The sequence below is a fragment of the Podarcis muralis genome, chromosome 6 (genome assembly GCF_964188315.1).
Source record: "Podarcis muralis chromosome 6, rPodMur119.hap1.1, whole genome shotgun sequence".
Classification (NCBI taxonomy): Eukaryota; Metazoa; Chordata; class Lepidosauria; order Squamata; family Lacertidae; genus Podarcis; species Podarcis muralis.
Window position 1 is genome coordinate 57,461,656 of NC_135660.1, and position 14,259 is coordinate 57,475,914.

Sequence of the window (14,259 nt, forward strand, 5' to 3'; positions counted from 1 at the left end):
CTGAAATTGACCAATTCTATGAAGACTTACAAGACCTTATAGAAGTGACACCAAAGAAGGATGTTCTGCTCATAATAGGGGATTGGAATGCTAAAGTAGGGAGTCAAGAGATAAAAGGAACAACTGGCAAGTTTGGCCTTGGAGTTCAAAACGAAGCAGGGCAAAGGCTAATAGAGTTCTGTCAAGAGAACAAGCTGGTCATCACAAACACTCTTTTCCAACAACACAAGAGACGACTCTACACATGGACATCACCAGATGGGCAGCATCGAAATCAGATTGATTATATTCTCTGCAGCCAAAGATGGAGAAGCTCTATACAGTCAGCAAAAACAAGACCTGGAGCTGACTGTGGCTCAGATCATCAGCTTCTTATAGCAAAATTCAAGCTTAAACTGAAGAAAGTAGGAAAAACCACTGGGCCAGTAAGATACAATCTAAGTCAAATCCCTTATGAATACACAGTGGAAGTGAGGAACAGGTTTAAGGATTTAGATTTGGTGGACAGAGTGCCTGAAGAACTATGGATGGAGGCTCGTAACATTATACAAGAGGCAGCAACTAAAACCATCCCAATGAAAAGGAAATGCAAGAAAGCAAAGTGGCTGTCCAACGAGGCCTTACAAATAGCGGGGAGAGAAGGCAAGCAAAATGCGAGGGAGATAGTGAAAGATACAGGAAATTGAATGCAGATTTCCAAAAAATAGCAAGGAGAGACAAGAAGGCCTTCTTAAACGAGCAATGCAAAGAAATAGAGGAAAACAATAGAATGGGAAAAACCAGAGATCTGTTCAAGAAAATTGGAGATATGAAAGGAACATTTTGTACAAAGATTTCCATAATAAAAGACAAAAGTGGAAAGGACCTAACAGAAGCAGAAGACATCAAGAAGAGGTGGCAAGAATACACAGAGGAACTATACCAGAAAGAAATTGATGTCTCGTACACCCCAGGTAGTGTGGTTGCTGACCTTGAGCCAGACATCCTGGAAAGTGAAGTCAAATGGGCCTTAGAAAGCATCGCTAATAACAAGGCCAGTGGAAGTGATGATATTCCAGCTGAATTATTTAAAATTTTAAAAGATGATGCTGTTAAGGTGCTACACTCAATATGCCAGCAAATTTGGAAAACTCAGCAGTGGCCAGAGGATTGGAGAAGATCAGTCTACATCCCAATCCCAAAGAAGGGCAGCGCCAAAGAATGCTCCAACTACCGCACAATTGCACTCATTTCACACGCTAGCAAGGTTATGCTTAAAATTCTACAAGGCAGGCTTAAGCAGTATGTGGACCGAGAACTCCCAGAAGTGCAAGCTGGATTTAGAAGAGGCAGAGGAACCAGAGACCAAATTGCAAACATGCGCTGGATTATGGAGAAAGCTAGAGAGTTCCAGAAAGACATCTACTTCTGCTTCATTGACTATGCAAAAGCCTTTGACTGTGTCGACCACAGCAAACTATGGCAAGTTCTTAAAGAAATGGGAGTGCCTGATCACCTCATCTGTCTCCTGAGAAATCTCTATGTGGGACAAGAAGCTACAGTTAGAACTGGATATGGAACAACTGATTGGTTCAAAATTGGGAAAGGAGTACGACAAGGCTGTATATTGTCTCCCTGCTTATTTAACTTATATGCAGAATTCATCATGCGAAAGGCTGGGCTGGATGAATCCCAAGCCGGAATTAAGATCGCCGGAAGAAATATCAACAACCTCAGATATGCAGATGACACAACCTTGATGGCAGAAAGTGAGGAGGAATTAAAGAACCTTTTAATGAGGGTGAAAGAGGAGAGCGCAAAATATGGTCTGAAGCTCAACATCAAAAAAACGAAGATCATGGCCACTGGTCCCATCACCTCCTGGCAAATAGAAGGGGAAGAAATGGAGGCAGTGAGAGATTTTATTTTCTTGGGCTCCATGATCACTGCAGATGGTGACAGCAGTCACGAAATTAAAAGATGCCTGCTCCTTGGGAGAAAGGCGATGGCAAATCTAGACAACATCTTAAAAAGTAGAGGCATCACCTTACCAACAAAGGTCCGTATAGTTAAAGCCATGGTTTTCACAGTAGTGATGTATGGAAGTGAGAGCTGGACCATAAAGAAGGCTGATCGCTGAAGAATTGATGCTTTTGAATTATGGTGCTGGAGGAGACTCTTGAGAGTCCCATGGACTGCAAGAAGATCAAACACATCCATTCTTAAGGAAATCAGCCCTGAGTGCTCACTGGAAGGACAGATCGTGAAGTTGAGGCTCCAATACTTTGGGCACCTCATGAGAAGAGAAGACTCCCTGGAAAAGACCCTGATGTTGGGAAAGATGGAGGGCACAAGGAGAAGGGGATGACAGAGGATGAGATGGTTGGATAGTGTTCTCGAAGCTACAAACATGAGCCTGACCAAACTGCGGGAGGCGGTGGAAGACAGGAGTGCCTGGCGTGCTCTGGTCCATGGGGTCACGAAGAGTCGGACACGACTAAACGACAGCAACAATACCGGGTTCACATCCCTGCTCCTCCACATGCAGCTACTGGGTGACCTTGGGCTATTCACACTTCTATGAAGTCTCTCAGCCCCACACACCTCACAGAGTGTTTGTTGTGGGGGAGGAAGGGAAAAGGAGAATGTTAGCTGCTCTGAGACTCCTTTGGGTAGTGATAAAGTGGGATATCAAATCCAAACTCTTCTTTTCTTCTTCTTCTTCTTCTTCTTCTTCTTCTTCTTCTTCTTCTTCTTCTTCTTCTTCTTCTGCTGCTGCTGCTACTGGGTAAGCCATACATATGTGCAGAACATGTACAAATGTGCGCCCATAAGCTTTTCAAATTCTGCACACTCACAGGGTTCCCAACCCTAGGGTAATGCTCCCTGTAACTCAGGACAAAATGTGAACCATCTTTTGCAGTGTAATCTTTCAAACCCTGACTTTTTTCAGGAGTTTACATTCTTCTAAAATAATATTCCTTTTCTGAAACATAACATTTTAACCTAGCATTACATTGGGTAGAACTTCAGTACCACTGAAACCGTTTCAGTGGCACTGAAAGGGACACTTCCTTTCTACTGCTGAGAGCTCTTTTTTAAAAAAAACACACGTGAAACCAGACCCCACATTTCATTTTTAAGACTGTGACTGTTGAGTGTGAACTTTTAAAATTATAGTTGCCTCCATATAAAAATAAGGTCTCCCTTTCGGAAGTTGACCCATTCCCATAAAAGAGGGTTGCTGAATGTTTGTGTCCCTGAGACACAGACCGTACATCTCATCTTTTCAGTGAAAGGAAGGCATATTTTTTTCACTGCAGTATCCCCAACGTCATTCACTTGTGCCTTTGTTAGGGTGTGTTTTTTAAAAACGTACATCAAACAAAGCACTATATACTGATTCTCTTTTCTCTAGATGACTTGCCATGTCCTAGGCAAAGCTGGGAAAAGTTCCAAAGCAGGAAATCTGAGAGGCAGCAGATTGGACATTTTTGACCTTCAAGAATATTTATAGATTTCAGTTATCAGAGGCTCTTGTGACAATTGCACTGCTCTCTCTCAAATAAATTTGCTGCAGTGAACATGGGAAACTTATTCAGAGTTTTCACAGGACTTTAGAGACAACTTCTTTTTTTAAAAAAAGATTGGCTGTACAATTTTTTTGCAGTGCTGCATGGCATTTTTTAATTGTGGTTGTATACAGTTGTGTCCTTCCACTGACAGAAGGCTCTTTGGTCTAGTGAAGACTTTTGTGCATGGAAAATGGGGCTAGAAAGAGATGGTTTTTCCGATTCCCCTTTACTTCTGCATCTGCCAGGGCCTCGCTCCCAATCTGCTCCAGAGGGTTTTTAGACCCATTGGACAGTGAGGGAGATTACAGGAGAAAGGGAAAGGTTGTGAAAAGCCTCTGTCTGGTTCACTCAGTTGAGAGACACAATTAAATATGGCCCTGTATGTGGTTCCCAGCAATCTCCTCAAGCATCATGTGGATTCCAACCTATTGTTTCGCATTTCTAGGGACCATTCTCTTGTGCCAGGAGCACTCTGCAATTCTCCTGCCTTATAGTGAGAGGATCATTTTATTTCCTGGTCATAGGTTTTCTACATTTCGTGCACACAAACAATTCCTTGTATACATATTATTTTCTTGAGAAAACTCCAGTGTAGGCATGGTCAAGAAATTAAAACTTCTCAGTTACGCTGTTTAACAGGAAAGAAGAATAAATTGTATTACTATTATGACAGAAAAGTGATTGTTAATCTCTTGAATAGATGCATAATGGCATTTTCCCCCTTTTTTGCTACATTACGAAACATGATTCATATTGCTGACAAACTCCTGCTTTAAAGATGCTCTTAACCCTGCCTTAGTATTGCAAATGAGAAAATAAAGTTGTCTTTCAAGAATTGTATTTTCTATTCAGTTGGTGCTGTGCCTTAGAGAAGTAGCAGCCTTTGGCTCTCTGTGCAAATTGATGAACTTGGTGTATTCTTAGTGTGCTTTTAAAGCTATAAATACTCTTCGCTGTTCCGAAAGGAACAGAGAATGTCCAGAGTTGTTTTTTTCCCTTTGCTGCGGTGTCTTTCAGTCTTGGCATTGATAAGTTTCAGCTGTTTCTAACAACAAATATATTAGATCACAGTAGGGTGACATAGCAGAAGATCTGTAATTAGATCTCTGGGGTTTTGTCTTTTTAACATAGTAAAACATGCAGGTAACTTGGATGAGGTTAACAAATAGGGATGCTGGAGGATTTTATTTTTCGTGTCTTCTGATGTGAACTGCACCTACCAGGGTAATGTGTGTATTAGTTATCCTTCAGGTTTTGCTGGTGAAGTTTGTGATGCAGTTCATAGCTAAAAAAAATATTGAATTGCATATTTTAGGATAAAATATATTTGGAAGATGTGGAGTTTGAGAGAAAATATGCTTAAAATCCATATTTTGTGGTAAAACAATTTCAAAACTACATATTTAAATACATACATAAATACCAAATTTCACATGGTTGTATTTTTTTTTTAAAGAATGCTGGAATCTGTACTGGGGTACTAGAAAAATTGGGGTTCATACATGCTGTGGATTATTACCCAGATTGAAAACCAAACCCCCATACCATAAAAGCATTTAGAACCTATATAGTATCTGTGGGTGGAAACAGCTACTAGAGCTACAAATCAAGAAATTACACAAGGGGGAAAGGGTTAAAAAAGCATACACCAATGCCACCCAATCTAATCTAATCTCCCCTCTCCGCTGCTATTATTGTTTGTGTGTGTGTGTGTGTGTGTCTGTGTGTGTGCGTGCACATGCACATGCACATGTTTATTTACCTGAGAACCAATCATTTCTCTCATCTAGCTGTGCCAGCTGTTTGGTACCATATATTATGTTATATTACAAATGCCTAAGCTAAATAGGTAATATGGCCAAGCTGAATGTGATTCTGTCCTTCAGAAGCCATTAAAAAAGCCTAATTAATTAATTAATTAACAGTATTTGCAGCCCCCTCTTCCTTGAATGATATGCATAGCATTGTGATGTATGTTGGTGGAGGAATAGAGTCCATTGTGCTCATTCATGTTTAGGTTTGCATGCCATGCATCCAACATCTCTTCCCTATTTGCCCTCTCGTGCAACGACCTTAACAGCCATACCAAATTAATCTTATTTTTTTCCTTTCTCTTGGCTTTATCGGTCAAGAGAGAAGGCAGCAGGAATATAGGTATCTGAAAAGTTGCCTATGTTATCTATTCAAATGTAATATTGGGTTTTTTATTATTACATTGCTTGTTTTGTTGCTTTATAGGTAGGCTATACGTACGTACATACATAATATGAATTGCAACATATATTACTGGGTTTTGGATTTTTTTTTAAAAAAAGATTTGCAACTGTGACTGAGGTTCAGATGTGTGCTGTTTTTTTAACAGATGTGGGAAGAAGCCATTGCCTTGGGCAAAGAACTTGCAGAACAGTACGAAAACGAAATGTTTGATTATGAACAACTCAGTGAACTGCTGGTAGGTTCCTTCTCAGTCCATTGTGAATGAATAAAAACATAAGATTGTTTCTAGAATTCCTGTTTTTAAGTTTTACCGCTTCAAACTGTTTGGGGCCACTGGAAAAGTTTCCCAACCAAAGAGGCTAATAGGAATCTGAAGACAATTTCTGTTAGAGACTTCCACAGTTGGATTGGTGTTTTGTGTCTGTTTCATGAGTAGCATATGTGACACATAGAGGCAAATTGCTTTTGTTGAACAACTAGGTCATAAAAAAATTGCAGCGCGTGTCCTTGTGTATGTTCTATCAGCCCTGTTGTTGAGTTAATTTCATGCACACTTTGAATCCGACAGGTAACAAAAAAATGCATTGTTTTAATAACGCTTTTGTTGTTATACATAAAGCCTATTGTACCTACAATGTGTGGGTGATAATTCAGTGAGTAAACTTCCTCTTTCCCTCCACCCCTCAAGCCCCACTTCAGCCTCTCAAATATTGTCCAGAGGATCTCCCACATCTCAAGAACTGATTTAGTGGGACTGCATTGAGGTGGCTGCATGAGGGAGGAGAGGAAAGGCAGGTTTTTCAGTTTGTTTTGCTGATGGAAAGACACTGATATCTCCATATCTGTTTGCTGAAGAGCCCTGCGTGTACTTGACAAAACAATTATGGGCTTCCATCAACCACTCTCTCTCTCTCTCTCTCTCTCTCTCTCTCTCTCTCTCTATATATATATATATATTCTGAGTTGCTCTTCCATTTAAGAAAGGACTCTGAAAGCTGAGATCAGACAAAGGTAGCTTAACTGTGTTGGGGGTTTGTTTCTGTTTCATTTGCCTTGCTTTCCATACTTAGCTGATTTTTCTTCACTTTCTTTTACTTCTCCCTACACATCAATTCCCCACCCCACCACTTTTTGCTTTCTTCCTCTAAAAGTTTCAAGATTTTACTCTTTACCTTCCTAAACATTCTCTGCTATATCTCTTTCTTCTTGCTTTTAACAATACAGTGGTACCATGGGTTACATACGCTTCAGGTTACATACACTTCAGGTTACAGACTCCGCTAAGCCAGAAATATTACCTCGGGTTAAGAACTTTGCTTCAGGATGAGAACAGAAATTGTGCTCCGGCGGCACGGCAGCAGCAGGAGGCCCCATTAGCTAAAGTGGTGCTTCAGGTTAAGAACAGTTTCAGGTTAAGAACGGACCTCCAGAACGAATTAAGTACTTAACCCGAGGTACCACTGTATCTGTCATTAGAATTTGTAGAAATAATTTATAAAGCACTGTACTTTTATAATCTCTGGATGATATCCAACATTAGTCAAAACCCAGAGTCTCATTGAAATCAATTGCTTAAGTAGCAGAAGTCTATTTATTTCACAGGGTCTGCTCTGAGTATGACTTAGTTGGATATAATCACCTGTGTCTTACTTGCGTTTTAAGTGATATGCAAATAATAAATATTTTATTATATGATTGGTTCCAAAAAGGAAATTGAGACCTCTGAGAATTGCTGAACCAGAGATAAAGACTTCCAGTTACAGACCAAAGTATAGTGGTACCTCGGGTTAAGTACTTAATTCGTTCTGGAGGTCCGTACTTAACCTGAAACTGTTCGTAACCTGAAGCACCACTTTAGCTAATGGGGTCTCCTGCTGTTGCCACGCCGCCGGAGCACAATTTCTGTTCTCATCCTGAAGCAAAGTTATTAACCTGAAGCACTATTTCTGGGTTAGCGGAGTCTGTAACCTGAAGCGTATGTAACCTGAAGCGTATGTAACCCGAGGTACCACTGTATTTTTGCCAAGTACCTTGAGCAGAGAGAGGGTATTACCTGTCAAACTTCTTTTAATATACACACACTAGTGCCTTCTCAAACCAGATTAAAATACTTTAATATGTTCACTTGCAGATAACCAGGAAGTGCATATGTTAGGATTCTAAAGAAATGGAAAGTGCAGTTTTAACAAGAAAATGCTGTCATCTCCTGTTGAAAGATTTTTTTTTAACTATATATTTTTCTACACAGAAAAAGCAAGCACAGTTCTATGAAAATATTGTGAAAGTAATCAGACCTAAACCAGATTATTTTGCTGTTGGATACTATGGACAAGGATTTCCAACATTTCTACGGGTAAATGATTTCAGCTTTTGATGGGTAACAGATAGATGCTATACTTGAAAATGTCATCCTCTTTCAGTGTGCTAAGTTGATGAAATATCCAATACATTTTAGGATCTTTTCTCCCCAAGATGTATTACTTTTTATATCTATTTTTGACTTCACAATTTTATTTAGAAGAAGCTTGCTTTACTCTAGATCTCTGCTTACGAATCATATAATTTTCAAATAATTGAAAAGGATGATATAGAACCAATGTGCATTAGATGCAAATTACTGATTTTGCAGATGTAATAATAATTATAAAAAATGAAAAATGTAGTGGCATTTGTTCATACAGATTGAAGCTCCCAAATCTGATTTGTGATATATTAGATATGACAGTAAATAAAATCTAACAATTGAGTGGTTAATTTACTCTCATCCCCCCCTCCAAGTGAATTCATCCATCAAATAGCTAGAGATCATCACCATTTGCTACTTTTTATGTCAAAACCTGAACAATGGAATTACATTGAGAGAGAATGACCCCAATACAATTTTATAGACTCTGAACACCTCATTTTGCTGATTTAGACATAATGGGGAAGTATGCAAATAAGCCTGCATGGGCCCAAAGTATCCACACTTCCCTCTTACAACTTGGCTTATTCTAATACATGATAGTTCTCTGAGTTTGGATGTCACTGGGAACTGTGGTTTGTTCGAAAGTGAAAGCACCCAATCTCTTCTTCGTGGGTCCCCAAAACATGAGGCTCAGACAGACTCATTAATGTAAGGAGAATACATGGAAGGTCACAGAAGTGAGCCTTAATGAGTGCCACACTGTGAACAGCTTCCCTGTGATTCACTACTGGTTCAGAAACAATCACAGCCTCATGCATGACATGCTCAAGACTCTTTGAAGTGCATAGGAATTGGATCATTGGCACAGAGCTGTATCTGATTTTAAAGCATTCCCATGCTATGGGGCATAGAGTTTGATAACTCAACCCCACTTTTTACTAAATGCAAGGGAAAACCTAATTTCTGTATCTCCTGATAAGAGCAAGGCTGCGGCAGCAGAAGAACAAGGTGACATGTTTCTGTGTAAAATTTTGAAAGATAAAGGTTGTATCCAGGGCTGTCCATGCATGTAAGAAATGGTCTTCTGCTTGCGCAGCAGGACCTTACCTTTCTCAGACTTCTGGGACCCCATATTTTGGGGCTGTGGGGTAAGAGCATATTTGAACTAAAAGCAAGACAATTAAATCTATCAATTTCCCTGCCATCTTTACAAAAGTAAGGCCTGTGATTTATTAAGCATTTTGTCACATGGAGACTAATTTGCAATACAGTACACATTTCTCTCTATGGGCAGAGTTATCTGCTAGTGATTTAGAGTTGCTAAATACAGCTCTGGAGAATTGTTAGGAAACACAAGAGAAGTAGCAAAGCTGTCCTGAATTATTTTACTAAAATGGAACTGAATTAGCATACTCCATTTTCTGTATAATCTGTGTAGACAAAGGAATAGAATGCAAAATAAAAGCTCTGTTCTAATCACTGGTGTTGATACTGAACTGAACTCTTCGCAGGGGGTTCTTTAAAGAGCTTGGATATAGTTTTTCTATTTTAAAAAATAGTTCATTCGTAGCCCATCCTATCCCAAGGCCTATTAAGCCAAAGAGGATCCTAGTTGGGTTGAGTTATGTAGTCAGATGTGGGTCTTCACGGGTACCCCATTTTTTTCTTGCTCCAATGACAATTGTTCCTTGCCTTCTCAACCCTAATAGTTAACTATTTCCTGTGTCTTTGCCATTTTTTATTTCTATAATCTCCAATACTGCAGCTACTTTGAAATCATGATTCATGTGATACATTTCTTCCACAATAGTTTCCAAAATACATAAGGACCATTACATTTTTGGTTGCAGTTACATTTTATTTTACTTGCTTGATTTAACAAAATTTATATACTACTTGATTGTTAAACACACACACACACGCTAAGCGGTTTGCTGTTGTATGGGGAACTGCTTATCATAAATAACTTCCCACAAGGAATGGCTCCCATAAGGGCCCGTTTTTCACTATCACGTCACAAATGTAACATATGTGTTGAGTTAAAAGGCAATGTCCCCAAACTCAAAATCTTATAAAAAATAAAATCTTAATGGAAAATTAATTCAGCTAATTTAAAATGCTCTTGGTGCAGATTTTATTTTATTAAGCTTTTATTTTATGTCAGATTTTCAATTGTTTTCTGGATACTGTATAGTTTTAATGTTTGTAGAAATAGGTTTTTAAACAAATACCAGGTATGCTTAAGCAAGATATATATGGGCTTTTCTAATGGAATCTATAATGTACCCAAATTTCATTATATATTTGTTGATAGAACAAAGTTTTTATTTACCGAGGAAAAGAATATGAGCGCCGTGAAGATTTTGAAGCCAGGTTATTAACACAGTTTCCTAATGCTGAGAAAATGAAGACAACTTCTCCTCCAGGAGAAAACATTAAAAACTCTCCAGCGCAATGTATCCTTTAAATGTGCTCTATTGGTGTGATGGAGTCCCTTCAAAGAATCCACAGACCCATTGCATTTCCTATGTCGTCTTGGATAACTCTACTGTATGAATGTCTACTTAAGTTGAAATTTTACAGATACGTAATTTTAACAGTTTTATCATTACAGTTCTTAACACTGTAATTCAGATATTCAGTGCTTCACTGTAAAGCCAAAGCTTGATTTACCATCAAGATTTCACAAACCGGTATCAGAGCAGATTTTAAGGTACAAATGTCTGGACTTTCACTGCACCTCATGTAGCAAATACCTGTGAAAGCTTCTGCCATAATAAATATTATAGTCTTTAAGATGCCACAAGAATCTTTGTTGATTTTGCTGCAAAGGAATAACATGGTTACCTCTCTGGAAATAATTGCTCTTTATGGCTTAATAGGCTGTACCTGATTAAATAGATAACTTGATAAATGACCTGCTAAACTATATACCCACACCTTGAGCCAATCCTATTCAGAAAGATGAAATATACACCAAGGACATATAATTAAATCAGGCATTACATTTTTCAATGTGGTTCAAGCAGAAATGAATTTTGGACTGGACACCTTCTCTTCTCTGCTCTCCCCTTACCCTGTTAAAAGCAATGCCTGTCCCAAACTGACTGCATGTGTGCTCAGGATCTCGCTTAACCTTTCATAGCCTCTCTGGGTTGACCTTGCAATCTGAGCTACCCAAAGTTTCCAAAGTATTACGATGGACAATCTCCCATAGAAAGAATTAAATGCCACCAGGGCCCAAACTGAAGGAAACAGTTGCTGTTCATAATCATAGTTGTGGCTCTAACCATAGGGTCTGTGGAGCCAAGGAGACATAAGCAACTACTCTACTTCATCCCATTCCCAAAATGTTTTAAAAGCAACACTTCACTAAGATATTTATTACTTATTTGAAGGAGTCAGTGTGGTGTAGTATCTAGGCTCCAAATTCCCGCGCAGCTGTGAAGCACACGTAAGTGACCTTGGGCCAGCCACACATACTTTATATTATCTTCTTTACAGATTGCTTAGTGTGGGGTGGAGATAGGAGATGAGAATTAAGCATGCTGCCCTGGTCTTTGTGAAATAAGGGCAGAATGAGATATATAAAGGTACTTCTTAAGCCAAATGTGTAAATAGCATTTATATGTGAATGTGCCAGAAGATCAATAAGTGTGAGCAGAGGAGCTGGTAATTTTCCTTGTGGCCCTATATTTCTGTTATTATTTGCAAGGCTATTCTAAGCCTTTTATCATTTGTATCCAACCTTTTAATCAAAAGTTACTTTAATAACCTTTTATTCAGTTAGGACTGGAGCATGCATAGAGGTCACTTTAAATCACTCTGCAGCTGTCACTGTGTGGAGAGCAATTTCATGCAGCGGCTGGTGATTTAAAGCCACACAGTGGGTTCATTGTGTGCTGCAGTCCTCATTTTAATGTTCGTGTGTGTTATAAGAAAATATGTATGCAATTGTGTATTTTCCTTCTTTCAGTTTCTATAGGGTGAATGAGGTTCAGCGATTTGAGTATTCACGGCCTGTTCGGAAAGGAGAGAAAAACCCGGACAACGAATTTGCGGTAATTTTTGCATGTTAAACTGAGATCCATAATAGCTATTTGGATTCCATTTAGTAATCTTGAAATAAATGCATGCATATTTTAGGAGACCCAAATTTTGTTCATGGATGTGAGTATTGTCTCTTAAAATGTTATATCCTTACTATAAGAAACAAAGATCACATCCACTTAGAAAATATAGGTTTTGTTTATTGAAAGTTGACTTCATTAATGTAAACATTGTAGCCATGCAAATTTAACTTCTGCCTTCTAGGCAGCAATAATATTTTCACAAAACCATATGGTTGATCTTTGAAGCCAGTCTTTATGTTTCAAATCCTATATATCAGTGGGTGGAATTCAACTACATTTTTGCATGAACACAAGGATTAGCACTAGTGCAAGGAGATCCCCCCATTTCTATCCCCCAGTCTACTTGAACAGATTTAGGGAGGAGAAGTGGAGATTTTTTTCATTACACAAGAATAAATGCTTGTGCTGATAGAAAATCTGCTTAGCACCATGTTGAATACAACCCAAGATCTTGAAAGTTTTTTTTTAATAGTGATAGATGTTATTAAATGATCACTAAACTCTCAATTTTTGTTTTTCTAAAGGCCAGATCCATATTATAGGGAGATCTTAAGCTGTGTTGTGTGTAGACCCTAGAGTCGATGCTTTCTAAGGGCCAAATTGCAGATGGCCTTGAATGCATATTTACATGGCAGGGGAGGGGGGGGAACACCATTTCCTCCCCTTCTGTGGTCCAGAGGAAAATCCATCTTCAGAAGCTTATATTTGCTTTGGGGATAAATTCCCATTGGCATTGTTGGAGTTTCTCCAAAATTTTCTCCCTTCATACGAGGAATTTTCCTCAGGACTGTGAAAGGGGAAGAAAGGATTAAACTTCCTCTCCATGTCAGCTGGCATTCATTATCGACCTTGCCTCACCTGATGCAATTTGCTGGGTTCTATCATTCCCAGTCAGCATTGGCTAATGGTCAGGGGTGGTAGGAGTTGTAGTCCAACAACACCTTAAGGGCAACAGGTTCCCCACCCATGATTTTGGGATATGACCTTGATGAGCCCAAAGGAGACTTAAGAAGTTCACCTTCTACAAAGTAGATAGGAGTTGTGAAAACTTTCACCAGTTACCAGCTTCCATGTTAGGGGAACAGAATATGCTCTGCTGTCCCATCTTCGGTAATTTACTGCAAATCAAATTACACAGCTATTTATCCAAAGTAATAAAAGTGACAAGATAACAAGAATTGAAAAACAGATTGCAATGCATCCAAGGTAGGGTAAAAAAGGAGAGAGGTTTTTAGCACATGCATGCATGCAAGCACATGTGTGCACATAAAGAGACTCACAGAGAAGAAACATAAAGTTGATCTAGTATGGTAGATGGAAGAGTACTCCTCCAGCTCATACAGGCAATCCATGAGATTTCTTTTGGTGCATTAAAAAAAGCCAACTTTGTAGTATCTGTATACTTGCAGCTAGGCTTTTTGTGATAATGGAGATATAAATGATGGGTTAGGATAAAGCCTATCAATCTGCTAACATTCTACTTCAAATCTTTTCTCTTAAATTTGCAGAATATGTGGATTGAGAGAACCATTTATGTGACAGGATATAAATTACCTGGGATTTTAAGATGGTTTGAAGTCAAATCAGTTTTTATGGTAAGATCAATTCAGAAGATTTTTACTGAGGTCACTTAATCACATGGCTGCTATTTTTTTATTTAAAAACTGAACGTGTACAGTTTGCTGATCTTACATTATATGAATACTGCTTCTGATGTTGATGCTATGGCTTAAGTTCCTGCCCTTCTGCTTCAGGAACCTCTGGCATGGTACATTGTGGTCCTCCTGATCACCATAATATGGTTGACACCACTGATCCAATCTCATTGTAGTGGGTTCAACAGTGAACTTCAAATAAGTCATAAATATTTTCTATCTATTATTTTCTAGCAACTGAGGACCAGTAGTCCCATACAACACAGTTTGAACAATTATCACAAAAAAGTCCT

The 14,259-nt window shown here is 38.8% G+C and overlaps 1 protein-coding gene across 4 annotated transcripts in view; it reads left to right on the plus strand.

Annotated features, from left to right (window-relative positions):
* Window positions 1-14,259, plus strand: part of DOCK1 (dedicator of cytokinesis 1) — a 359,595-nt gene that overhangs the window by 309,087 nt on the left and 36,249 nt on the right. For all 4 annotated transcript variants that reach the window (XM_077930360.1, XM_028729952.2, XM_077930362.1 and 1 more), the window contains 6 exons: window positions 5,917-6,006; window positions 8,020-8,124; window positions 10,493-10,634; window positions 10,813-10,891; window positions 12,155-12,239; window positions 13,820-13,906. In XM_077930360.1, coding sequence (XP_077786486.1) covers window positions 5,917-6,006; window positions 8,020-8,124; window positions 10,493-10,634; window positions 10,813-10,891; window positions 12,155-12,239; window positions 13,820-13,906 — 588 coding nt within the window. The remainder of the gene's footprint in view (window positions 1-5,916; window positions 6,007-8,019; window positions 8,125-10,492; window positions 10,635-10,812; window positions 10,892-12,154; window positions 12,240-13,819; window positions 13,907-14,259) is intronic.